Here is a 27,639-nt window from a genome sequence, read left to right as displayed (position 1 = left end):
ATTTGGGGCCATTTGGGGGACATGTCCTGGTCATTTCAGGTCATTTGGGGACAGTTGGGCGACATGTCCTGGTCATATCAGGTCATTTTGGGGACAATGTCAGGTCAGGTCAACAGGTTCTCGGTGATTTGGGGAAATTTGTGGGGACATATCCTGGTCATATCAGGTCAATTGGGGGACATGTCCCGGTCATATCAGATCATTTGGGGCCATTTGGGGGACATGTCCTGCTCATATCAGGTCATTTGGGGGACATGTACTGGTCATATCGGGTCATTTGGGGGACAGGTCCTTGTCATATCAGGTCATTTGGGGACATCTGGGGGACATGTCCTATTGATATTTGGTAATTTCCTGTTGATTTGGGGACATTGCGTTTTTTTGCTATTGAAAATGAATGGGAAATCTGGAGGTCTATGGCCGTCAATGGGCATCGACTTACATATGTGTCAAAGGAATCCGAGTACACTGGCATCAATAGAATCGACTTACATGGCCGTCACTGGTATTAACGTGCATAGCCCTCATTGGCATCTGTGTACATAGGAATCAGTGCAATGTAAATGCCATTGAAAATAAATGGGAAATTTGGACATCTGTGGCCGTCAATGGCACTGACTTAAATATGCATCAATGGAGTCTAAGAACATTGGCATTAATGGAATTGACGTACATGACCGTCAATGGCATCTGTGTACTTGGGCGTCAATGGAAAGCAAATGCCTATGGAAATGAATGGGAAATTTAGACTTACATTACATTAACGGGCGAATGAAAAAAAATTTGGGGGTCCTTCGAAAAAGTCCCTGCGTCACTCAAAAATTCTGGTCGTTTCGATATTCGAACGGTGCCGATCGGTCAAACGGTTCGGATTGCATGGCGCGCTGAAGATAAACCATTCAAAAAAATAAATACATAAAATAGAATTTGACTATCTGGCCCTTTGCAATGCAAAGCTCCATATAATAATTATAATAATCCATAAATAAAAAGAATGTTCCCAGTCCATATAGATTGGATTTTTATCGTCATCAATGCCACTGATTCGACTTAATAATATCTAAAGACAAAACTATATTACTACAACAACTACGTGCTTCCTACCTGCACAGGTGAAAAGAAAAATAGGGAGAATCGGCAGCCCTTTTGTCCCATGGCTGCCTAGGAGCAACGTGTGACAATGGTACCGATTTACAGGCTCTCTGGAAACCCCGTTGGCCCTCATCCCATTAGTAGCCCGTTAATCCGTCCAAAACCAATCCTCAAGTCATCTGAAAACTAAAGTAACTCCAGTAATACCTGAAGTCTCTCGATAATGGAGGAGCTCTTGGTCCGGATTTTGACGGGACTTGAGTCCATCTAGAAAACAAAACGCCATCGTTAAAACCCCAAACATTGTTAAGTACCAGCAATGTTTTCATTTGGGTTGTTACGTGGACCTTTAGCACCACCTAGTGGTAAATTTTTGCCATGCGTCTGTTTGCTTGGTGTAATCTATCAATGTGGAGTAACAAGACTTTAAATTAAATGACTATTTGTGCTATATGTGTTATGTTTGGTATATTATATAGAGTTAGAAAATAGGTTTGGGTGTTTTTGTGAATGCAAACGTACAAAACATACGACTTATTCACGACAAGGCATTTGTATGGCATGTTCCGTGGCTAAAAGTGCTAAATGTGTGATATTTAGTAGACTATATAATGTTCTCACACAAATTCACGCGTTTTTCCTGGATGTAAATGCTGTACAAAACATGTTAAAACGAGTTATTAACAACGTTAGCATGTTAGCACGCTATGCACATTAAGTGGCTATTTGTTAACTTTGTAATCTTTAGGAGACAGTAAAGTGTTTACAGACAAGTTCACGTGTTTTTCCTGGATGTAAATGCCGTAGAAAACATTAAAACTATTACAAAACATGTTGAAAACGAGTTATTAACGACGTTACCATTTGTTAGCACGCTATGCACACTGGCTATTTGAGCTAAATGTGTGATCTTTAGTAATCTACGAAGTGTTCGCACAGTAAATTACCAAATTTTTCGTAGATGTAAATGCTATACAACACGTGTTAAAACGAGTTACTCACGACATTAGCGTTTGTAAGCATACTATGTCACCGAATTTTTGCTAAAAAAGCTAACTATGTTAGCTAACCCTTCCTGTGCTGCTGTATAAGGAAATTAACGTCATAAACAATGTAAGCTTTTTTTGTTTACAATCGTGGCATGACTGTATTCCTCGTGCAGCAATAAAACAATGTTAGACGTTTTGTACGTTATCAAAACATGTAAATAAAAAGTTTTTCACAACGTTGGCTGTTATTAGCTTGCTCGGCTAGCTAGCGGAATTTTGCCATACATATTAAGGTAAGTATATTAGCGCACCATTTTTGTGCGAATTATGTTAATTTGGAATGCTTTATGTGGGAAATAAATGGTGTAAATAACGTTTTTTTTTTGTGTGTGTACATTTTTGTTCTTTGTTTCAAATAGTATTGATGTAGCACGAGAACAATGTTAGACATTCAGTGCTGCATTCATGTAATTTATCTTTCATAGTTAGACTAAATAAATAATATGATTTTTCACTGGCTGCCATTGACAACTGACATACAAGCAAAATATTGTCAACCTGCCTCATCATGTACAACAGGCATCATGGGGAGTATATGACCTTTGAACCTGCCCGCCAGCTCTGCCACAGATAGCTTGGACGGATAATCCTTGTTGGGCAAAAAGAAAGAAAGGTTCGTGTTAAATGAAGGGCTTTTAAGACCAATGACCGATTCTAAAAATTGTTCCCCCACTAATGTTCTCAGCATGAGCTCACCACCGCCACCCAAACACATGACATCAGAGCGTCGGCCGTCGACGCCCTCAACCGCTACACACCCCAGCTAACGTTTTAACACTTTCCTGTCCAACATTCTGACCGTTCGCTCCGGAAAGCGGAACATGTTGTCTTTCTCATGGTGGACCTTTTTAACGTCTGGCCATATTTAGCAAATGGTTGCATGTATGTGGCGCTCTAGTGGGAATTTGCTGGAAAACTATTTGTAGGGGGCCGGACAGGCCTGGGAAAAAGCCCCAGGATGGGCCAGAGCACATCTGGAAAATACTAAAAAGTCCAGCCTGTAATGGAGATTATCTACAAAAGGAAAGCATGGGAAATTGTACTAGCCAGTTTGAGTGGTGATATCATTGACAATGAGGGGCGTCCAATTATTTGATGATTCTAGCCACTTAGGCTAGGTTCATACTACAGTAGGGTGACCAAACGTTCTCTTTTGCCCGGACGAGTCCTACTTTCACGTAGTATCCTCGTCGTCCGGGCGGGTTTTATGAATTCATAAAAATGTCCGGTTTTTATGATTTTTCACGGGACCAATTCGAACAGAATCCCTCCGGCTGCTGGGTGGCAACGCCTGGCTGCGATTACATGGCTCCTAGTAGTAGGGAGGGAAGGAGTAGTTCTTCTTGTTTTTGTTGACAGTTTACCCCTGTCATGAGGCATTACCGCCATGTACTGGGTTGACGATTTGGCCACAACGCCTGCCTAGTTATTAAGTTTTATACGATAAATACGTATATGATGGCAACTGTTGACTTCTGTCAGAGCTTTGACTGTAAAATCCCGTTTGGTGTCACATCATTGCGCTGCCGATGATTGTAAACTTTTATAGCAAAGTTTGATTTTTGCCTCAGCTAGCTATTAGTAAGCTAAACCACGCTAGGCATTAAGGGAAACGAAGTTTTGAACTGCTATGTTTGGAAACATGCTGGTTGAATGGTTTGTCAGTTTATTTCGGTTATTGTTTGTGTGCAATCTAGAACATTGAATGAGAATATCAATTGAATGGGAATAACAATTCGTCAAGGACAATTGTCGTGATAGTAATTTATAAAAATGTTTAGTTGGCACATAGCCTACTGTGTGTATGTGTATTGACTGGACTACATTTCCATGGGTCTGCATTCTACATACATATATATATACATACATATATATATATATATATATATATATATACACATATATATATATACATATATACATATATATATATATATATATACATATATACATATATATATACATATATATATATATATATATATACATATATATATATATATATATATATTTTTTTTTTTTTTTCAAACTGCATTTTTCCATCCAGAGTGAGGGGGCACACTTTAAATATATTAAAGTGATATAGGCATCTTTGAGTGAACTTCGAGTAAAATTCAAGTATCTTGAGGCCGGGGTGAGTGTCCTCTTCTTTGGAAATCAAAATTTGGTCACCCTATACAACAGGTCTTAATGCACAAATCCGATTTTTTTGTCACATCCGTATTTTTGGCGTGCCCGTTCAGACTGCCTTTGTCCATTGAGACCATTCAAGTATTACGCATGCGCTCTGTACTCTGATTAGTCGTATGTCAAGACGCACAGGCTAGATTGCGGTCGTTAACAAATTGATAAATTTATTATTTCTCCGCGGGCCGGTAGCAAATGTACCACGGACCGGTACCGGTCCCTGGCCGGTGGTTGTGTATCCCTGTACTAGGGTCAGAGAAAAAAAAGAAAAAAACAGTACTAAGAGATTTAATTTGTAGTATTACTAGGAGAAAATTGTAGTATTTAAAGTTGTAATATTACTACATTAAAGTCATAGTATTAGTATGAGAACCAAGTCGTTTTGCAGTGCGGCTAATCAGGCTAAATTAGCTGCTATGTGCTTTACATTAATGATTTTACCTTAGATGGAAGCTAGTAGAAATCCTTCTTTTGATTATTATATGAAGTTGATGAGCCTCAAAATGAAAGATTTCCATATTTGTGAAATAATGAGATGCTCTCAATTTTTTTTTGGTCACTAACTCCATTTATGTCCAGTCTGCATCTTTTACACCCATCAAAAAGTGACATAATTTGCCAGATGGAACTTAATGACATCTGTCATAAGCTTTCATTAATGCTCATGACAGTGTCATGTCATAATTATGACGATGTCTTATGACACCACTGTCAAAGTGTTCCCGAAAGATCTTCAATTTTTTAAATATGTATTTTGTTTGTTTTGTTATGTATTTGTTTGTTTGTTTGACCTGTCCTGTTCAGCTACTTAGACACAGAGAAGAGGAATCTGGGTGTCCTTACGGTCTGAACAGTTTTAATGTAGCACATGGGAGTTTGATGTACTTCATTGTGTTTTATTTATTAGGAGAAAGCAGCGAACAGGAAGGGGCTTATGAGGGGACAGAAAGGAAGGAAGCAGACAGAAGAGGAAAAGAACAAACAACACATACAATAGACATACAATACTACAGGCCTGTGCTAACTTAATGTTGCTATCAGCAGTTAATTATATTTACCCAAGGACACCATGTGGGTGGCCTGATAACCGATGAAAAGTGGAGGGAAGGTGAGTCAAAAGAGACGTGATCACGTGGGGTGGAGTGTTCACAATTCAGCAATGTGAGATGGGGAACACAGTGTTATGTAAATCACCTGTAGGTGTGGATATGTTAACATCCTGTTCTACGTGAACTGATTGCTAATCCTGGCACTGACGATCTCTCTACCAGTCATGCGTGATCCCACTCAGACATGTGACAGTACTGCAGAAAAGTGGAAATGCTACGCAGGGGCCGCCCCAGGGCCCCGGCACTGTCCCAGCCAATTCAGGGGGTGGGGGGGTGGGGTGAGTGCGGCTACCTGCTCCCCCTGCAGCTCCGGCAAAAGGGCCACCCTCATCCCCCCGTGAATGCATTTGAAGTGGGAGGGTTGCAAATGAACATTTGTTCTATCGCTACCACACTTCCAGTTCAAATGGATTGGACGACTGCTAGTGACAACTCATTGAAATTCACAGCAGAAAGATTAAAAGAGCCACATTATTGGACGTCTATCATAGTCAACGGCAGCCAACGTGTTAACCAGCCCTCAGGGAAGGGCGGAGGGGACGCTTCCACCGCCCCGGAATCAATCAGGAAGTACGAATGGCACCCTATTTTAACAACAACAACAAAAAAAAGACTCTAGTATGTATATTAATTCATCTTCCTTCTCCTCATGAGGGTGCTGAAGCCTATCACAGCAAACATGAGTCCTGGACCTTTTATGTTAATGTTTTACAACCACAATGCAAATATTGACAGTGCAAGATTCATTTCGGCAAGTTGGAACTTTGATTCTTGTTTTCACTTAAAACAAGAATCAATCGCTGACAAACATACTGTCCAATCTGGTGACCAAAACGAAAACACCCTTGAGGCAGTGGCATATTTCGTTTCAGCGGTAAACTCCATTTGTCCTCACTTTAATCGTTTGTCACCCAAGCTTCTTGGACACGTGCTATACCAATGGTAAGTTTATTTTTTAAATTTAAACCACATTCGGCAGGTAGTTTCATATCAGATCTGGACCAGATTCTTCTCAGTCTGAACAGCCCAGATGGGTTTTGATTGTCCGTGATTTATCTCGACGCTGCCTGGCACCTTGGTTGCCACAGCAACCTGTCAGGTGTGTCAATATTGTGGCCCAGTCTGAACAGGCTCAGATCAGATTTGGACACTTGCTAAAAATAATGTGAACAGTCAGCCCTAAAAATCAGATTTAAGGAATCCGATTTAGAATCGGATACAGTATGCCTGCAGTCTGAACGTAGTCATAGGCTAAGTTTAGCAGGTCTTAATGCATGAATCCGATTTTTTCGTGTTTTTCCGAGTGATGTAGCTGTGTATTAGCATTAGCGGCTAGCTTGAACTAGGATTTTACGCAGGAGGCGGGCTTTACCAAAGTCATCAAAAAATAAAATGAAGATAAGGATATGCCTGATAATGCTCGGTTTTCTTTCTGTGCGCCAAATAAGCAATATTTCAGGATTGCTTACATGGCTGAGTCGGGGCAAACTGTGCATAAGGTTTATGTGTGTGTGTGTTGCACGCACAGTGTGTGCATGCGTTCTAGTAATCCATATAAACTTTGAATATACAGTAGTATGAAAAAGTATCTGAACCTTTTGGAATTTCACATTTCTGCATAAAATCACCATCAAATGTGATCTGATCTTTTTTTCAAAATCACACAGATGAAAATACAGTGTCTGCTTTAAGTAAAACCAACCAAACATTTATAGGTTTTCATATTTTAATGAGGATAGCATGCAAACAATGACAGAAGGGGGAAAAATAAGTAAGTGAACCCTCTGCCTAAGGAGACTTAAACAGCAATTGAAACCAATTTTTACCAAACAATTTAAGTCAGGTGTGTGCCCAGTCAATGATGAGTGGTTTAAAGCTGCCCTGCCCACTATAAAACACACACCTGGTAAGAAATGTCTTGATGAGAAGCATCGTGTGATGTGCATCATGGCTCGGTCAAAAGAGCTGTCTGAAGACTTGCGATCAAGGATTGTTGATTTGTATAATTCTGGGAAAGGATATAAAACCATCTCTAAAAGTCTGGATGTTCATCAATAGACAGTCAGAGAAGTCTACAAATGGAGAGAGTTTGGCACTGTTGCTTCTCTCCCAAGGACTGGCCGTCCACCAATGATGATGCCAAGAATTCAGCACAGAATACTCAGAGAGGTAAAAAAAGAACACTAGAGTGTCTGCTAAAGACTTACAGAAATCACTGGCACAGTCCAATATCTCTGTGCACACATCAACTATATGTCAAACTATGGCCAAGAATGGTGTTCATGAGAGGACTCCCCAGAGGAAGCCACTGCTGTCTAAAAAAACCCGTTGTTGCTCGTTCAATGTTTACAAAAGGGAACTTAGACACTCCACAGATGTTTTATCAAAATAAATAAATAAATAAAATTGTGGACTAATGAAACCAAAGTTGAATTGTTTTGGAGTAATACACAACGTTATGTGTGGAGGAAAAATGGAACAGCTCACCAACATCAACACCTCATCCCCACCGTGAAGCATGGTGGAGGGAGAATCATGATTTGGGACTGTTTTGCTTCCTCAGGGCCTGGACAACTTGCAATCATTAATGGAAGAATGAATTCAAAAGTTTTACGGGAAAACCTGAGGCCGTCTGTCAGTCAGTTGAAGCTAAAAAGAAGATGGATGCTGCAACAAGACAATGATCCAAAAATCTGAAGTAAATCAACTTCAGAAGGATTTCAGAAGAACAAAATACACCTCTGGTGTGGCCAAGTCAAAGTCCAGACTTGAACCCCATTGAGATGCTGTGGCGTGACCTAAAGACAGGAATTCATGCCAGACATCCTACAGGAGTTTTGTAGAGAAGAATGGGCCAAGATTAGTCCTGATCAATGTGCAAGACTGGTCCGCAGCTACAGGAAGCATCTAGTTGAAGTTATTGCTGCCATGGGGGGGGGGGGGGGGGGGGCACAAAATATTAAATGTGATGGTTCACTTACTTAATTCTTCCCCTGTCATTGTTTGCATACAATCCTCATTAAAATATGAAAACCTATAAATGTTTCGGTGGTCTTAGTTAAAGCACTGTTTTTTCATCTGTGTGATTTCACAAAGGTCAGATCAAATTTGATGGTTATTTTATTCAGAAATGTCAGAAATTACAGGAGGTTCAGATACTTTTTCATACCACTGTAAGACTAAACGGGGATTATTAATGTCTAAGGGTGTAACGGTACATGAATTTGTATTGAACCGTTTCGGTACGTGGTGCTCGGTTCGGAACGGTGGCGTACCAAACAAGTTTCTGACGTAATGTAATGTAACCCTTACTTTTCGAGGCTGTGAGTCGATCGGGTTACAGTTTCTTTGTGTAGATTATCCTCTCCACAATAATGAAGACCAACACAGTAGGACAGCATAACCCAGAAACGTCAACGGCGCGACAATGTGGCCGCCGCGAGAGCGCAGTGAAACGCGGGCGTTAAAGTCAATCAGCCAATGCACACCAGTCACGATGCGGCCGCGTGTTAGACGCGTCCCAGAAGCGGCTCAACGCGACACACGCGAAAAGAACGGCAGAGTTTATTATTTGACGCGAGACGCGACCCTCCTGCATCAATACTACTACCGGTAGCTAGAATCGGGCCCGAAGTTACTCATGTAAAAATACGGTGGATCTGGTCGATTTTCAAACTAATATGCAATCACAACCCACTTTTTGAGTCCATCAGATCTCTTGAGTGGTAGATCGGGGCACAGTTGACTTGTCTTTGTTGATTTACTGCTGTCTTCTCCGCTATAATAATAACCAACACGGCCCCGTGTTCAATACAAAACCCTCCTCCTCCAATACCCGCTACTTTTTGAGCAGAATTCTAGCATTGTATAGGCTAATGTTCCTATTGTTGAAAGCACAAAGGTGTGTAATAAACAACTAGCACATTTATATTTTGCATTTTGTTTTCTTACTGTACTGAAAATGAACCGAACCGTGACCTCAAAACCGAGGTACGTACCGAACCGTGACCTCAAAACCGAGGTACGTACCGAACCGAGATGTTTGTGTACCGTTACACCCCTATTAATGTCTGTTATTTGTGTCCTCTTTTTGGAAATTAAAATATGATCACCCTGGAATGACGTACAGCCAGCATGTGTAATCATTTTTATTTTTTTTATGCCTCTGCACATGCGGGTCAGTTTGCTCTGTGCGTGTCGGACTGCGAATTAGTGCGCGTGCATAATACTTGAACGGGCTCAATGGACAAAGGCAGTCTGAACAGGCACGGCAAAAAACAGATATGACAAAAAAAATCTGAATTGTGCGTTAAGACCTGCAGTATGAATCTAGCCTTAGTTGCATCCTGGTCCCACCTTTTTTTCCTGATTGGCTGGAATATCAGATGAGCGGGAGGTGCATCCAAAGCTAAAAAAAAATCATTGTGTGTTTACATGAAATAATCTCATGTAACGTTCCTTCAAATATATACTGATGTCAATTATGTTCTGTCTTCTTTAGGGAACATACATGTCATTGGCTTTACTGCTATGTGCTATACTGCCATTGTCAAATGGTGGTTGCTATCATAAACCGCTCAAAGAAGGTAAACACCATACATATTTGTCGTTTTTGTTCATGAAGTAACCAAAACGGTAGCAGCAGAACGTAAGTTTTCACAGCGAAACGAGCAAAAACGTAGCACAAACGAACGGCACCATTGCAGTTCTGTTCGGCTGTAGATGGGGGGTGCTGCGTGTCGTCATCACTACAAATTAATGATGGGATATCTACAAAACTGTCAAAAAATTTGACAGAACAAACATAAGACACTGATTTTTTTAGCCGGTCAACTTCACAGAAGTGTCCGCCCACGTGAGATCTATTTGGCAAAAATGTGGCCTGCAAAACTAAATGAGTTTGACAACCCTCATCTATAATTTTCACATACATATATCAGTGTTTTTATTGTTTTTTTTTCTACCTGTGAAGGTGCAACAAAATGCTTCGATGAGGGGGGCAATAAATGGCACGCTGTCGGATCAACTTGGATAACCAACAACTGCATGGAATGCACCTGCCACGAATGCTGTAACGTGTAAGTTAAAAAAAAATTCAAGTGTTTTTGTCTGCGTAAAATGAGTAGTTGTTGACAAAATCTTATATGCAGGGTTGTCACACCTGCACGGATCCCCGATGACTGCATATCTGTGTTTGACCAACTGGCATGCAGATATAATGTGCATAAGAGGGATGACCCATCCATTGAATGTCCCATTTTGGCAGGTGTTTTATAAAGTGATGTAGGAATGACATTGCTTGTCAATCACTTGTAATATGGAAGTGAATAAAACAAGACAGACGCATGTGACGTGACCAGCTAGTGATTCCTCCTACATTTTCAGTTCCATTTTCACTTCTGTCTTGGTCTGTCTTCATTATTTTCGTCTGGTATCGACTCCAACTGGAAAGACACCACAGTTGAGCTCACTAATACGCAGAGCACATTGCGACCTAAGCAACAATGGCGACTGCAAATTACTTTCAAAGATTGTATAACAATAAAACTAACAATAAAATGAAGAAAATAGAGCATGTCGTTTTAGTTGGGTCCTCCATTTCATAATTTAATATATAAGTCGCTCCAAAGTATACAAATGTTTTTTTGTAAATACAGTGGGGCAAATAAGTATTTAGTCAACCGCTAATTGTCCAAGTTCTCCCACTTGAAAATATTAGAGAGGCCTGTAATTGCCAACATGTGTAAACCTCAACCATGAGAGACAGAATGTGGACCCCCCCCCCCCCCGAAAATCACATTGTTTGATTTTTAAAGAATTTATTTGCAAATCATGGTGGAAAATAAGTATTTGGTCAATACCAAAAGTTCATCTCAATACTTTGTTATGTACCCTTTGTTGGCAGTAACAGAGGCCAAACGTTTTCTGTAACCCTTCACAAGCTTTTCACACACTGTCGCTGGTATTTTGGCCCATTCCTCCATGCAGATCTCCTCTAGAGCAGTGATGTTTTGGGGCTGTCGTTGGGCAACACGGACTTTCAACTCCCTCCACAGATTTTCTATGGGGTTGAGATCTGGAGACTGACTAGGCCACTCCAGGACCTTGAAATGCTTCTTACGAAGCCTCTCCTTTGTTGCCCTGGCTGTGTGTTTGGGATCATTGTCATGCTGAAAGACCCAGCCACATCTCATCTTCAATGATGGAAGGAGATTTTCACTCAAAATCTCTCGATATATGGCCCTATTCATTCTTTCGTTTAAAGTAGATCTGTCGTCCTAGTCCCTTTGCAGAAAAACAGCCCCAAAGCATGATCTTTCCAGCCCCATGCTTCACAGTGGGTATGGTGTTCTTTGACTGCAATTCAGTATTCTTTCTCGAGAACCTGTGTTTCTACCAAAATGTTCTATTTTGGTTTCATCTGACCATAACATATTCTCCCTGTCCTCTTCTGGATCATCCAAATGCTCTCTAGCGAACCGCAGACAGACCTGGACGTGTACTTTCTTCAGCAGGGGGACACGTCTGGCAGTGCAGGATTTGAGTCCCTGGCGGCGCATTGTGTTACTGACAGTAGCCTTTGTTACTGTGGTCCCAGCTCTCTGTAAGTCATTCACTAGGTCCCCCCGTGTGGTTCTGGGATTTTTGCTCACCGTTCTTGTTATCATTTTGACGCCACGGGGTGAGATCTTGCATGGAGCCCCAGATCGAGGGAGATTATCAGAGGTCTTGTATGTCTTCCGTTTTCTAATAATTGCTCCGACAGTTGATTTCTTTACACCAAGCGTTTTACCTATTGCAGATTCAGTCATCCCAGCCTCAATTTTGTCTCTGGTGTCCTTCGACAGCTCTTTGGTCTTGGCAATAGTGGCGTTTGGAGTGTGACTGACTGAGGTTGTGGACAGGTGTCTTTTATACTGATAATGAGTTAAAACAGGTGCCTTTAATGCAAGTAACAAGTGGAGCCTTGTTAGACCTCGTTAGAAGAAGTTAGACCTCTTTGACAGCCAGAAATCTTGCTTGTTTGTAGGTGACCAAATACTTATTTTCCACTATAATTTGGAAATAAATTCTTTAAAAATCAAACAATGTGATTTTCTGTTTTTTTTTCCTCCACATTCTGTCTCTCATGGTTGAAGTTTACCCATGTCGACAATTACAGGCCTCTCTAATCTTTTCAAGTAGAAGAACTTGCACAGTACATATTCTACAAACACGTGGACTAGTACTACAAGTATGTGCACTTGCATGTCCTTGTAGTAAAACTATATGTACTTTTGTGTGTTCTACTACAAGTACGTCTACTTATGTATGTGCTTGTACGAAAACAACCAGCACATCAAAGCTACGTATGCAAATTCTCCTGAAATGGCATTTTCTAGTTATCAGGTCTTTGAAAAAGACCCAAATAGTGTTATTCAGTTTTTTTTTTTTTGTTTGTTTGTTTTTTTGAATGGGATTACTTCAGCGCGCCGCACAGCCTGAACCGTTTAACCAATCGGCCCTGTTCGAATATCGAAACGACCGGAATTTTCAAGCGACGCAGGGAATTTTTCGATAGACCCCGAAAAATTTTCCGTCCGTCCATAAATGGCGATTTTTCACCGATTTTTCCAAAAAAAAAAAAAATTTCACAATGTGTCTCGTCTGACATTTTTTTAACAAAACACATAATTTGGACATCAAAAATTCCAGGATGGTGAGGGGCATAAAAGTTGTATCAGAATTTGGAAAAAATTTACGGTTCCCCGGAAATTTGCCAAAAAATTTTCCCATTCATTTTCTAATGGGATGCAACGTTCAAATTTCCCATTCACTTCCAATGGAATTTCCAATAAAAATTTACATTGCATTGATGCCATTGACCGCCATGTATGACAAATCTATTGATACCAATGTACTTGGATTCCATTAACGCATATGTATGTCGATGCCATTGACGGCCACAGACGTCCAAATTTCCCATTCATTTTGGCATTTAACAAAGTAAATGCCATTGACGGCCATGTTTGTCAATTTCTATTGATGCCAATATACTTGGATTCCATTGAAGCAATTGTAAGTCGATGCCACTGACGGCCATGGACGTCCAAATTACCCATTCATTTTCAATGGCAAAAAACAAGCCTCCCCAAATCAACAGGAAATGACCAGATATGACTAGGACACGCCCCCCAACTGTCCCCAAATGACCTGATATGACCAGGAAACACCCCCCCAAATGTCCACCAATGACCTGTTATGACTAGGACATGTCCCCCAAATGCCCCCAAATCAACAGGAAGTGACCTAATATTGTTTCCGAAATGTCCCCAAACCAACCTGGGCGGGGCTAAAATCTGTATCTCCACACAGCTAAGACCCAGAGTAATTTCTCCAGAAATTGTAGTTTCTAGTTTCAGAATGGAATGCAACATCAGTGTAACAACGTTGTGCGCATCAATATTTTGATCCTGGTTGCAATACCATTTTTGGCCACCAATCTTACATATTGCTCCTTTAAAGTGTATTTTAGATGAAATGCCATCATTTAATCTTGATTTCTGTAGCCATCAGCTGAGATAATGCTTGCGTCCGTTTAATCGGTGTATCGGAAAATTTTGCTGGAAAAACAAAACTGACAAAATTGGGAACATAAACTGCAATTAAAAGTTATATTAAGTTAAATTAAAAAGTAGTTTAATACTGTGTCCTGAATTCATCGTAACTAATGTGTTAAAGTCCCACTCCAAGTTTGTACTCCAACAGCATTGAAAAGTGAGCATTCACAGCCAGTCCTCCTGGTTTAAATAAATCAGATGTCTATCGTTGTCACTGACGGGCAATAAGTTGATATCAGCGTTTTTCTTTTACTAACTACCACAACACATCCGATCCATTCCAATTCTGATAAAATGGAAAGACAATCCTCGTCTTTGTACGCTATTGCAGGAAAGCTGACGCGATACACTAAATCGCCCCCCGCCTTATCTGGTGACAAGCAATCGTTTCCCACGAGGTGGGGCTTCTCCAAAGAGCAGAAATTTGTACTCAGTGGTGGTTTTGAAGATGTTTGAAAGCCCTTCACATGACAGGAAGCACAGTCAGTTGTGCTATTTTATCAGAAATGTGATGTCCATGGGATCAAAATTAGCCCCAAGACAGAAAATTTGCACTCTGTCGCTGTATCAAAGACTTCAAGACATCATGAAAAACTCCACCATTGCCTGAAATGCAACAGGACCTCAGCCATTTTGTTTTAAAAATGACAAGTACATATACAGTGACCTCCATAATTATTGGCACACCTGAAAAAGATGTGTTTTTTAGCTTCTAATATACATTTTTTAATTCAAATAATATGGGACCTTAATGGAAAAAATGAGAAAAATCCAACCTTCAATACAAGTGCATTCATTCAGTGGGGAAAAAAATCCCACATAAATAAAAATTATTTGACATCAAATAATGTGTGTCACAATTATTAGCACCCCTGGTGTTAATACTTTGTACAACCCCATTTTGCCAACAAAACAAGGTCTGGGGACTGAGATGGACATAGGAGGAGCTTGATTTTGTGTCTGGTGAACCATTTCTGTGTAGATTTGGCCATATGTTTAGGGTCATTGTCTTGCTGAAAGACCCAGTGACGACCCATCTTCAGCTTTCGGGCAGAGGGCAACAGATTTTGATTTAAAATGTCCTGGTATTTCAAAGCAGTCATGATGCCATGCACCCTAACAAGGTTCCCAGGGCCTTTGGAAGCGAAACAGCCCCACAGCATCACTGACCCACCCCCATACTTCACAGTGGGTATGAGGTGCTTTTCAGCATGCGCATTTTTCGTGGCACGCCAGACCCACTTAGAGTGTTTGTTGCCAAAAAGCTCAATCTTGGTCTCATCTGACCTGACCGTGCAGCAAAGCATCCCCAAACAATGACACTTCCACCTCCATGCCTCATAGTTGTTATGAGGTTTGTTTCCGGGATTGCTGTATTGGGTTTTCGCCAAACATGTCCTATGTTTCGGTGTCCAAATAATTCAATTTTAGATTAATCTGTCCAAACAACATTATTCCAGAAGTCCTGGTCTTTGTCTACATTCACTCTCGCAAACTTCAGTTTGGTTTTCATGTTCTTCTTGGAGAGCAAAGGTTTCCTCCTTGCACACCTCCCATGAAGGTTAAACTTGTGAAGTCTCTTTCTGATTGTAGAGGCATTTACTTTCACATCAATAGTAGAAAGGGCCTGCTGTAGGTTCAGTGATGACATTTTAGGGTTTTTGGAGACATCTTGCCGCCTGCTCTCGGGGTGAACTTGCTTGGACGGCCAGACCTGGGCATGTTGGCTTTTGTTTTGAATGTCTTCCACTTGCAGACTATTTTACGAACAGTGGATTGACTGATTTTATATTCTTTTGAGATCTTTAGAAATCCCTTAACAGAGTCATAGGCGTCTACAATCTTCTTCCTGAAGGCCTCAAATAGCTCCTTTGATCTCACCATGGTGTTTTCTCTCACTTCAACAGTCAGTCACTGTTGAAAGTATTCTGCATTGAGGAGTGGGGCAAACTTTCTTCAGACAGATGTCAAAGATGGTAAATGGCTACAAAAAGCGTCTCACTGAAGTTAATGCAGCCAAAGAGAGTAACACTAGCTATTAGGTGGAAGGGTGCCCTAACTTTTTCCTCAGTTAGAGTATGCATTTTGTTGATATACCGTATTGGCCCGAATATAAAACGGCCCTGATTATAAGACGACCCCCACTTTTTTAAGACTCAAGTTTGAAAAAAGACTTTTTGAATACCAAATTAATTTTTATACAGAAAATAATTACAGTACATCCGAAACAAATGATTATAACAATATATTTGAGAGAAAAAGCATGTTATTTTGCCTCATTCAAATCTATATATCTGAAGATCTACAAATATGTAAACTAAATTGCAATCACATTCGTAAATGAATGGCTTCTGGTTTTTGAAATGTAAATAAACCAATCTATTGTGATAAAACAAGAAAATTGCAATAACTTCATTAACCATCAACGTGAAGTCCAACTGTAACTGTAGTCTTGAAACAAATCTGAATAAGGAAAAACATTGCAATAAAATAATGAGAGTAGCTGAGATCTGTCATGACAGAACATCGCTTCAATGATATCTGGCGTCATCTAGCGTCGTGAATGGGTATACTGTCTAGACCGCGAATATAAGATGAGCCCCTCTTTTTCAGGCTTATTTCAGTGCGAAAAACATCGTCTTATATTCGGGCCAATACGGAGTTTGGTTTAATGAGAAAAAAACAATGTTCATTTTTGTTGTTTACCTGCAATTAAATCACTTTCTTTTCCAGGTATAAAGAAAAACAAGATCAGACATTGATATGTGAACATTTCTTAACAAAGAATTACATTTTCAATGGAGTGTCCTAATTATATCATATAAGTCAAACAATATTAAGTAAAAAAGGATGCCGTCTCCTGTTTTGCTTGCCGCCATTTTCAAACTCACCTCGGTGAGGATTCGTTTCGCAAGGGTGTGAGCAACTAGAAAAAACTTGGCTGGATATCTCGCAGAACGCAAAAATCGACGTCTACTTTTCCACTAAGTAAGACAGAAAAGCGCACACACACACACACACACACACAGCTGGGAGGCCTGTATTTACGTACATTGGCTAAGCAACTAACCGTGCATATATCTTGTAAGTTAATTTTATTGCTGACACTGCGTTTAGGGGTCATCAACATGTTTTGCTCCCCTGCCACAAAAGTCAAACCCTGCATAAGGCTACAACGTGCCTGTCAAGCAGAACAACCCAAATTTGGCACCCGTAGGCAAGAGCTGAAGATTGAACTCTTTCTATCGGGCCTCCTTATCCACCCCACCCAGGCTATCTCTCGACACCAGACCCAAAAGTCAGACACGGAAACTCTGAGACCTCTGAAAGAAAACTAATGACGTTTCCACTGTGAGTGAAGTTTTGGAGGTAAATGGACGGCAAATAAACCTTCACGTCTCCGGTTTTCTGCTTCGTAGTCATCATTATTAGCTCATACACAGTGGGGCAAATAAGTATTTAGTCAACCACTGCAAGTTCTCCCACTTGAAAATATTAGAGAGGCCTGTAATTGTCAACATGGGTAAACCTCAATCATGAAACAGAATGTGGGGAAAAAAAACAGAAAATCGCATTGTTTGATTTTTAAAGAATTTATTTGCAAATTATTGTGGAAAATAAAGTATTTGCTCAATACCAAAAGTTCACCGCAATACTTTGTTATGTAATCTTTGTTGGCAAAAACGGAGGCCAAGCGTTTTCTGTAACTCTTCACAAGCTTCTCACACACTGTTGCTGGTATTTTGGCCCATTCCTCCATGCAGATCTCCTCTAGAGCAGTGATGTTTTGGGGCTGTCGTTGGGCAACACGGACTTTCAACTCCCTCCACAGATTTTCTATGGGGTTGAGATCTGGAGATTGGCTAGGCCACTCCAGGACCTTGAAATGCGTTTTACGAAGCCGCTCCTTTGTTGCCCTGGCTTTGTGTTCGGGATCATTATCATGCTGAAAGACCCAGCCATGTCTCATCTTCAATGCCCTTGCTGATGGAAGGAGATTTTCACTCAAAATCTCTTGATACATGGCCCCATTCATTCTTTCCTTTACACAGATCAGTCGTCCTGGTCCCTTTGCAGAAAAACAGCCCCAAAGCATGATGTTTCCACCCACATGCTTCACAGTGGGTATGGTGTTCTTTGGATCCAATTCAGTATTCTTTCTCCTCCGAACACGAGAACCTGTGTTTCTACCAAAAAGTTCTATTTTGGTTTCATCTGACCATAACACATTCTCCCAGTCCTCTTCTGGATCATCCAAATGTTCTCTGGACGTGTACTTTCTTCAGCAGGGGGACACGTCTGGCAGTGCAGGATTTGAGTCCCTGGCGGCGCATTGTGTTACTGATAGTAGCCTTTGTTATTGTGGTCCGAGCTCTCTGTAGGTCCTTCACTATGTCCCCCCGTGTGGTTCAGGGATTTTTGTTCACTGTTCTCGTTATAATTTTGACGCCACGGGGTGAGATCTTGCATGGAGCCCCAGATCGAGCAAGATTATCAGTGATCTTGTATGTCTTCCATTTTCTAATAATTGCTACCACAGTTGATTTCTTTACACCAAGCGTTTACCTATTGCAGATTCAGTCTTCCCAGTCTGGTGCAGGTCTACAATTTTGTCTCTGGTGTCCTTCGACAGCTTGTTAGTCTTGGCCATAGTGGAGTTTGGAGTGTGACTGACTGAGGTTGTGGACAGGGGTGTTTTATACCGATAATGAGTTAAAACAGGTGCCATTAATACAGGTAACGAGTGGAGCCTCGTTAGACCTTGTTGGAAGAAGTTAGACCTCTTTGACAGCCAGAAATCTTGCTTGTTTGTAGGTGACCAAATACTTATTTTCCACTGTAATTTGGAAATAAATTCTTTAAAAATTAAACAATGTGATTTTCTGTTTTTTTTTCCACATTCTGTCTCTCATGGTGGAGGTTTACCCATGTTGACAATCACAGGCCTCCCTAATCTTTTCAAGTAGGAGAACTTGCACAATTGGTGGTTGACTAAATACTTATTTGCACCACTGTAGCATTAGCTATCATTAAAAGATTATTAAAAATAGCGTTGCATCGCTGCTGTTTTTTCGCCCCCTCGATAGCGATGCCTGACTCTGTGCTGTCATGCACATTTTTTAAAAAAATAATAAATTACTGCATATTTACTTGAATGTTAAATCATTGCTATCGTGGATTTCATTGCCCCTACCAAAGTTGCCTCAGGGTGGCCATGTTGGCAGGGGCAACATTCCCAACAAAGTCAATAAAATAGGGTCTTGACTAGATTATTTCTCAACTGATTTGTAATAAAGATGAATAAAGCGTCTACCAATAGTCATCATTACTATTGACAAGTCACTTCGTCATTCTTTGCGCGACGCCTTATCAGAGGGGCCGAGCTTCATTTCGTAATAGCCGAAGACGGCACACGCTCATGTCGGATTTAAGCTTGGATTTACTTACGATTGGATTTAACTACGAAAGCTGTACCGCATACAAACAGGAAGGATTGTCTCAGGAGTGATTTGTTCGAGGATTCAAGGTAAATATCATATTTTTCGTATCATGCATGCGTGATTGAAGCATTTATTCGCTGGAATTTTCTGCTTTGTTTACACATGGAGGCGTCTAATTTTCTCAACTGACTAGCCTCATAGTTGGCATTATTTATGCAAAATAAATGCTACCTGCACGGTTTCTTTGCTTTTAACCAAGAATCGAGACTGTTTTACGTCCATATCTATAAATTCGGGGATTTAAGCATTTATTCCCAAAAATTTTCGCCAGAAAAGCTCCTTTTACGACAGGCAGCCGCTAGCCTCATTCGCTAACATAGTAGCATTGTACTTTGTCAATATACGCAAAATAAACGCTAACTGCATGGTTGCTTTGCTTTTAACCAAGAATCGAGACTGCGCCGTTAAAGTCAGCACTCGTACACGTCACATTGGGCGTGCGCAGCGGTGCTACTAAACATTAAAAACACCAAATATGGCGGAATGTCGGCTTTAATTTACTGTTTTAATAATATTTTTAAATTAAATATGTTGAACGTTTCAATTTTTGTGCCTTTTTGAACAAAGGAAAAATGACATTGCTTCGAGTGGGCGGGCATATTTTTTTCCGGGCTGAGGGCACTTGGTGGTAGTGTTGTATCGGTCGCAAACAATTCGTTCTTTTTGAACGAATTGTTTGGGTGAACGAGACCGAACTAATCACCATCTGCACTGATTCGTTCTATGAAGTTGGGGTTTGTTCGCTGCGTGGGAGGGCGTTGAGCAAGCGGCAGCGTCTTCTGACATCGCACACGACCAGTCAGACGCCAGCCTCATCGCAGGCAGGGGAGGGAGCGGAAACAGAATCAGGGCGTCAGTCACTCACTTCCATGTGTAGCCAATAAGCAGCCAGTGTGCACGCAAGGGGGCAAGACTGAGTTATGTCACTTCCCGTTCAGTGACTCGGTCCTCCGGTTCCTGACCTAGCTTGCTGCTAACTTGACTTTCCAGTAATGCGGTGAACGAGTCAAAAAATGGAAGGAAATGACTTTGTCACATATTTGTTTATGTGGAGCCTATCAAATGCTGCTCAAACAGACAAAACACCACACAAATCTAGCGAGCATGTCAGTACTTCTCACTATCAAATTTACATTAGTTTAAAACACGGGTAGCTAAAAAAAAAAAAAAAAAAAAAAAAAAAAAACTACGGACGCGGACATGGGAGATGTCGCAATATGTCTACATTTTTCTTAACAGACTAATGAGAGTAGAAAGGCAACATCGTAAAGAGCAAACAATTATTTCTCGTCAGCATTTGACGATCTGAGATGAGGGGACAATGGGGGAGCTGACTGGATTATTTTATTTGTTAATACCAGTGCAAAAATTCAATACGATCATCTTAATACTGATTTGCAATGAAACTGTCAAATATCAAAATGTAGTATTGTTTTTATTTCAGAGCAGCACATTTGACAACTATTTACACTTTAGTTTTAACAATAGTGACCTAAAATAATAGTGATGAGCATAAAAACTAAAATACAACAGAGCGAGAGGTAAATATGATGTGTTGGTCGTTCCATATTTAGAAATTAAACTTTCGATTTATTTTTATTTTCGTGACAGCAAGCATGCCGCGTTGGCTGGTAGCAGCAGCATTGTATATGTGATCAAGATCATGCTAAAGAAAGTCCGTGCGCCCCCGACCCCAAACCCCCACTCCCACCACAAAAGAAAAATGTTTAACCGTGTCCTAAATTGAAATGCAAGCACGAGCCATGACTTTGATCCCATAGAAATACGACAGACGACGCGGAAGTTCTCCCTCGCTTTTACAGCAACGGGATGGAGACGAGGCTCGGAAAGCAGAATGATATCGTCTGTCACTCATTTCTGAAACAACGACGAGTGGTCAATGAGGAGCCTGTGTGCAAGAGAGGGAGGGACCAAGCAATGTCACTTCCCGTTCAGTTATACTGCGAAGCGGTCTTTGGTGATTCGTTCGGCAACGTCACTTCCCGTTCACTAACCGAACGATTCATTTGGGCGGGGAGGGAGATGAGGGGGGCGAACGATTCGTTGAACGATTTGTTTGAACGAATCTTTTTACTGAACGAACCGGAATGGATTTGTTTACTCAAGTGAACGACAGATCCCGTCACTACTTGGTGGGGTCAAAGTGCATCATTCTCTGTCACCCTGTAAATCTGCACTGCTCCTTAGGGCCTGGCATGAATACTACATCGTTTTCATGCGGAATTGCGACATTGTTCAAATGGAGACGCAAATGCAAATGCAAATTTGAAATTTTTCGTATTCTCGGATAGTCACCATGTAAACAGCCCCTTAGTTTTCGATTCATTCTGCATGTTTCAAAGTCGCTCGCTCAATCCAACCGGCCGTTGCTCGCTTCGCATGCCTCCCTTTCCTTAGTTGCCGCCTCGCTGGGCAATTCATTAAAAATGTTCACATTAAGTTCTTCCTTCTTGACATCACAACGGCTCTTGGCATATGTAGTCTTTTGTGCTGCTTACGGTTTTGAAAAAGGACAAGAAATGATGGAAAGTGCGCCCGCCGGTGTCGTGCCAATGTAGTTACCCCAGTCAAAAATTGTATCCCCTGGGCGGAGCCATATGAAGGTAGATTTGTGTCTTTAACATTCAATCAAAAAAAGTTGCTTCGATCAAAATATATATTTTCAACCTATAAAAATGCTGTTTCAATCAAAAATGTGATTCAATGCAAAAATAAATTTGAAACAGAAAAAAAAAAAAAAATGCATGTGAAATCTATTTTTCTTTGATTTTTTTTGTTTTTGTTTTTGATTGAAGTAATGTTGATTTGTGTTTGGGCCACATTTTGGCTAAGACCTTTTTGTCTTTTTTTATTCAATCAAAAAAGATGTTGCTTCATAAAAAATATATTTCGAAAAAGAAAAGTCACTTAAATCAAACAAAGAAAAAATTCAATCATAGAAAAAGTTTTTAATGCGAAAAAATATTTGGGATTGAAAAATTTGCATTTGAACACTTAATTTGTCATTGAAAAAGTTTTCTTTGATTGAAACAATCCTTTTTGTGTTTGGGCCACATTATGGGTAGGATATTTGTGTCTAAATCATTCATTCAATTCATTTTTATAGCAGTTTTATTGCCTTACAACTTTTATATATATAGCAAAGTCAATTACATGCAATGACACTTTTCGACCACCAGGGGTTCCCTTTTGGGCCCCCCTTAAAATCCGCTTACGGTCGCAGCCGACACGTTCGGTGTTAAAGGGTTAAAACGATATCTCAATTCTTGGCAGGAGCATATCGATAACCTTTTGGGATACAAAGTATCACAATATATCACCATTTCGATATTTTGTCAAACCCCTACTTGCAAGAAAAACAATTATGATGTCGTCGTACTTGACGTCACATGTCTGTTTCCCATTACACTCAAAGGTAAACACAATGTGACATGTGCCGCCATCCACTGTAAAAAAAATAAAAATAGAAAAAGTGCTGCCGATACATGTCAAGTGACGATGTTGAATATAACCGACCGACTCTATTTCCAATCGGACCTTGTGGCTGATGTGCTGCTCACGTGCTTTGGGACGGACCCTCATGACACACATCAAACACTTGAGGAGGGAAGGGGGAAAAAAAGAGCTTGTTTTGCTCGTTAAGTGAGGAAGAAGGCTGCTAAAAGAAAAAAAATTCGGCAGGGGAATACCGCAGGGGAGTAGGCCAACTAGAAAGGAAATGTGTACTGTAGTTTGACTGACTGACTGTTGTTGACGGCGGGAGACATCCAACCCATTTGGTTGTCGTCAATGGTGGTCAATGATGAGTTTGAAATGTTTTTTTTTTTCTCCCTTGCAAAAGTGTTAAAGGTGTTAAAAATCAGAATTTGACTTACATCAATTGTTTTGCTGACGTGAGCAAATAGAAACATGGTGGTGTTGCTCGTGTTATACGCAGCTTATTTACATACTATATATGTACAGTATATTGTTATATGAAATATACATATTATTGTATTGATTCTGATTTTGAAGCAGCATAAATATCACAGGACTAAGCTAAATAAGAATCTTCCATGGAAACAAGGAAAACAAAATAATTTAAAAACACTTTTAAAAAAATACAAATAAATATGTTATGAAAAATGATCATTCAAAGGCATTTAAAATATGGGTGAATGGATAAAAAAAATACAATAATAATTTAGAAATACATTTTAAAAAGTGAAATAAAAAATTATAATCATTAAAAAGAATACAAGTAAATGATATTAAAAAATAATTCTAAAATATTTTTTTAAAAAGGATGAAAAATGGATCATTAAAAAAAAAATTAAAAGAAAAAATGTTTGAAAACGTTTTAAAAATTATATAATAAAAAATGTTTTCTAAATGTTTTTAAACTAAGAATTATTACTGTATATACCGGTAACATTTTTAACACTATATATAAAAAATAATTTAAAAACTATATGTATTTGAAAACATTCAATAATATACATCTATCATTTTTAAACATTTACAAATATATAAATACAAAATAAGAATTTGAAAAACTTTCAAAAAATAAAAACAATAATAACAATTACGTTTCGTCTGCGATTGGCTCACAACCGATTCACGGTGTACCCTGCCTACTGCCCATAAATAGCTGATCGGCTCCAGCACCCCCACGACCCTCTTGAGTATAAGCGGCACAGAAGGTGATAGAATGAATGACTGATGTTTTGTTTTACATACATTATCAGAATATATATATACAATCACAGACTAGATGTGAAATTTGCAACAAGAATAAAAAGTAGCTTAAAGCACGAAAAAAAAAAATTGTTGTTACCTCCATCCTGGCTCAGGTTGACTTGTTTCTTCTTATTTGAGCCTCATTGGTTGACGTCTTGCAGTTGAAAATGTGACTGTGGGTTATGAAGCTCTTTGTTTATATTCGCTCACAAATGGGCCCCATGCTCAAGAAGGAGGAGGAGGAAGAAGATGACGCTAGTCTTCCAAAAGCTGACAAGTCAGCCATTGCCACAAAAGCCGCAGAAAGTTCTTACTTTCAAAATAAAAGAAACAAAAGCGCAGACATCCTTCAAGAGATAATTTTTGCCCTCTTGCCCGTGAGGTCGCAAGCGACACACCTATGGAGGACCGCAGGTTGTTTTTTCATATATTTACTCCAACATTTATTCTTTTCAGCATTGAACTCTTTTACTGTAATAGACGAATAATACACGTCCAAATCATGTTACTCTTAAAAACTTCATTCAAAACTAATAGGAGATACATTTTGTGCTAAAGTTAGCCCTCAGCCTAGCCTTGCTAGCATCATCGCGAACACGACTTTGGATACTCAATGAGAAATCTATCATTTTACAAATTAATAAACCTTACAAAATGATTCAATTTCTTGGCACATAGCATTAAAAGGTTGTGAATGTATTTCATAAAACTGCAAAATCAAATTTTAAAGCAGGTCAAAAATCAAAATGCTTACCACAGTTGAATTTCCCGCCACTGGTAAAGAGTGATGTCATTCATAAATGGTGAATTTTCTTAAAGGGACACTAACGCAACAGAGTGGACACGGGGGACAAACAGAAAACCTTTTGTTTATTATTATTTTTTAATTAAATAATATATTTTAATTTAAAAACAACACAATTATTATCTAGGACAATCAAATCCTAACATTTATTTTGTCCCCCCCCCCCCCCCCCCCCACTTATACGAGTTATTTTTTGGGACTAAATTTGAATGAAGCGCATTTAGCAAAATTCCATAACAAGCAGAATTTATGAGCCTTCACCCTTGAATTTATAATTGATAATGTGCAAAAAAAAAGTTGAATGAGTATTTGTGCAGGTTTAATGAAAATACAGTTTCATTTCAGGGTACACAAATGTAACCGTATAATAATAATAATAAAAAATAATAATAAAAAAAATTAGACTCATTAACGACCGTTGCCAGTCGGGATGGGATGAGACACTTAAACTCATGATACAATGCACCTTGATATGCGAGAGTCATGATACGATACGTCACATAATGACATTTAAAAAAAAAACAACCATGGAATTAACACTTAATTTTGTTTCAGTTTTACATGCAAATGCAGTACTACTAATACACCTACATACATTGAGGAGCAGAAGTATTTGCACCCCTTGTGAATTTTCAATTGTGAAATTTCAATCAGAGTTGCATTTCCACTCAGAGACATACTCAAAAAAAAAACAAAAAAAAAAAATCATTTTTCAATCATTTATTTGTAATTTACTGGGGTTCATAAGTATTTGTACCCCTGAGAAAATTAGTGCTAATATTTAGTGCAGACGCCTGTGTTTGCAATTATAGATGCCAGACGCTTTCTCTAGCTCTTTACCAGGTTTTCACGTATAGAAATACAGATTTTGGCCTAGACCTGTCAGGTTTCGGGGCTGTGGTTGAGTTTCAGCTCCATCCAAAGATTTTCTATTGGATTGAGGTCTGAAGACTATCTAGGCCACTCCAGGACCTTGATATGATTTTTACAGAGCCACTCCTTGATCAGCTTGGCTGTGTGCTTCAGATCAATTGGGGTGGTGTGGCTCAGTGGTAAAGTAGTTGTCCCCCAACCCAGAGGTTGTGGGTTCAATTCTCCGCCCTGATGAACCCGTCTAAGTGTCCTTAAGCAAGACACTGAAACCCACGTTACTCCTGGTGCTGCGTCACCAGTAGGTGGATGGCGAGATAGGGCCTTGAAAGGTGGAAAAGCGCTATATTAGCACGCCATTTACCATCAATGTCATGTTGGAAGATCTCATCATAGACTTCATGATATATTGACATGGCACGGGCGCAGGGCGATCCGTAGGGGGCCTATTTTCAAAAACTTCAAGTTCAAATATTTTCAAAACCAAAGCTGCTACCGACCTAAAACCAAAACAGGTACCTACCCTAGCCATACTGTATATGAGCAGAGGCATAAAAAAAACCAAAGTCATTCCCTTATAAAATCCCGATTATTTTTTATACAGGTATAACAAAACTTAAAATGGCTATAAAAATTTCAGATTTTACGCTAGATGCACAAAAATCACCAAATGCAGAGATAATCACCTATATTTTCAGGATCAATAGCAATATTTAACATATCATATAAGTTTTTGACCAAAAAAGCTACTTAATATTTTTTCAACAGCTTATAAATCACTCAATTTTCACATCAGAAACTTAATACTTAAGGAAAACACGCAGAATCAATTATAAATGATTTATAAATAGATTATTAATACATTCTATATGCAATCACAACTTATAATAGAATAGAATAGCCTTTTATTGTCATTATACAGTTGTATAGTTAGTAATATCGTTGTAGTGAATGAGGCTAGCGGCCGCCTGACGTTAACAGAGCTTTTCTGGTCAAAATTCTTGGGGATACATGTTTAAATCCCCAAATTCTTCACAGATATGGACGTAAAACAGTCTCGATTCTTGGTTAAAAGCAAAGAAAACGTGCAGTTAGCTTTTATTTTATGTAAATATGTCGAAGTACAATGCTACTCTGTTAGCGAATGAGGCTGGCGGCAGGTTGACGTAAACAGAGCTTTTCTGGTGAAAGTTCTTGTGAATAAAAGCTTAAATCCCTGAATTCTTCATAGTTAGGGACGTAAAACAGTCTCGATTCTTGGTTAAAAGCAAAGAAACCGTGCAGTTGGCGTTTATTTAACGTAAATATGTCGAAGTACAATGCTACTCTGTTAGCAAATGAGGCTAGTGGACGGTTGATGTAAACAGAGCTTTTCTGGTGAAAGTTCTTGTGAATAAATGCTTAAATCCCTGAATTCTTCATAGATATGGACGTAAAACAGTCTCGATTCTTGGTTAAAAGAAAAAAAAAAACATGCAGTTAGCGTTTGTTTTACGTAAATACGGCGAAGTACAATGCTACTCTGTTAGCGAATGAGGCTGGCGGCCGCCTGACTTAAACAGAGCTTTTCCGGTGAAAATTCTTTTGAATAAATGCTTAAATTGCAGAATTATTTATACATATCGGCGTAAAACAGTCTCGATTCTTGGTTAAAAGCAAAAAAAAAAAAAAAAAAACGTGCATTAA

The 27,639-nt window shown here is 39.5% G+C and overlaps 1 protein-coding gene across 6 annotated transcripts in view; it reads right to left on the bottom strand.

Annotated features, from left to right (window-relative positions):
• The window catches only part of zgc:153184 (uncharacterized protein LOC751652 homolog), a 36,183-nt gene extending 11,662 nt beyond the window's left edge, over window positions 1-24,521 (bottom strand). Inside the window, exons 1-4 of one of the 6 annotated variants that reach the window (XM_057839004.1) lie at window positions 24,376-24,426; window positions 10,815-10,881; window positions 2,644-2,730; window positions 1,300-1,359 (exon numbers count right to left, since the gene is read on the bottom strand). In XM_057839004.1, coding sequence (XP_057694987.1) covers window positions 1,300-1,359; window positions 2,644-2,730; window positions 10,815-10,856 — 189 coding nt within the window. In that variant the 5' untranslated portion in view covers window positions 10,857-10,881; window positions 24,376-24,426. Of the gene's footprint in view, window positions 1-1,104; window positions 1,268-1,299; window positions 1,360-2,094; window positions 2,263-2,643; window positions 2,731-9,793; window positions 10,351-10,814; window positions 10,882-24,375 lie in introns of those variants that run through there. The other 5 variants (XM_057839005.1, XM_057839006.1, XM_057839008.1 and 2 more) reach the window with 5 other exon arrangements.
• Window positions 24,522-27,639: the final 3,118 nt, after the last annotated feature.

The sequence above is a fragment of the Corythoichthys intestinalis genome, chromosome 6, assembly GCF_030265065.1.
Source record: "Corythoichthys intestinalis isolate RoL2023-P3 chromosome 6, ASM3026506v1, whole genome shotgun sequence".
Classification (NCBI taxonomy): domain Eukaryota; kingdom Metazoa; phylum Chordata; class Actinopteri; order Syngnathiformes; family Syngnathidae; genus Corythoichthys; species Corythoichthys intestinalis.
Note: the sequence above shows the minus strand (reverse complement) of the source record. Positions and strands in the feature narration are given on the sequence as shown.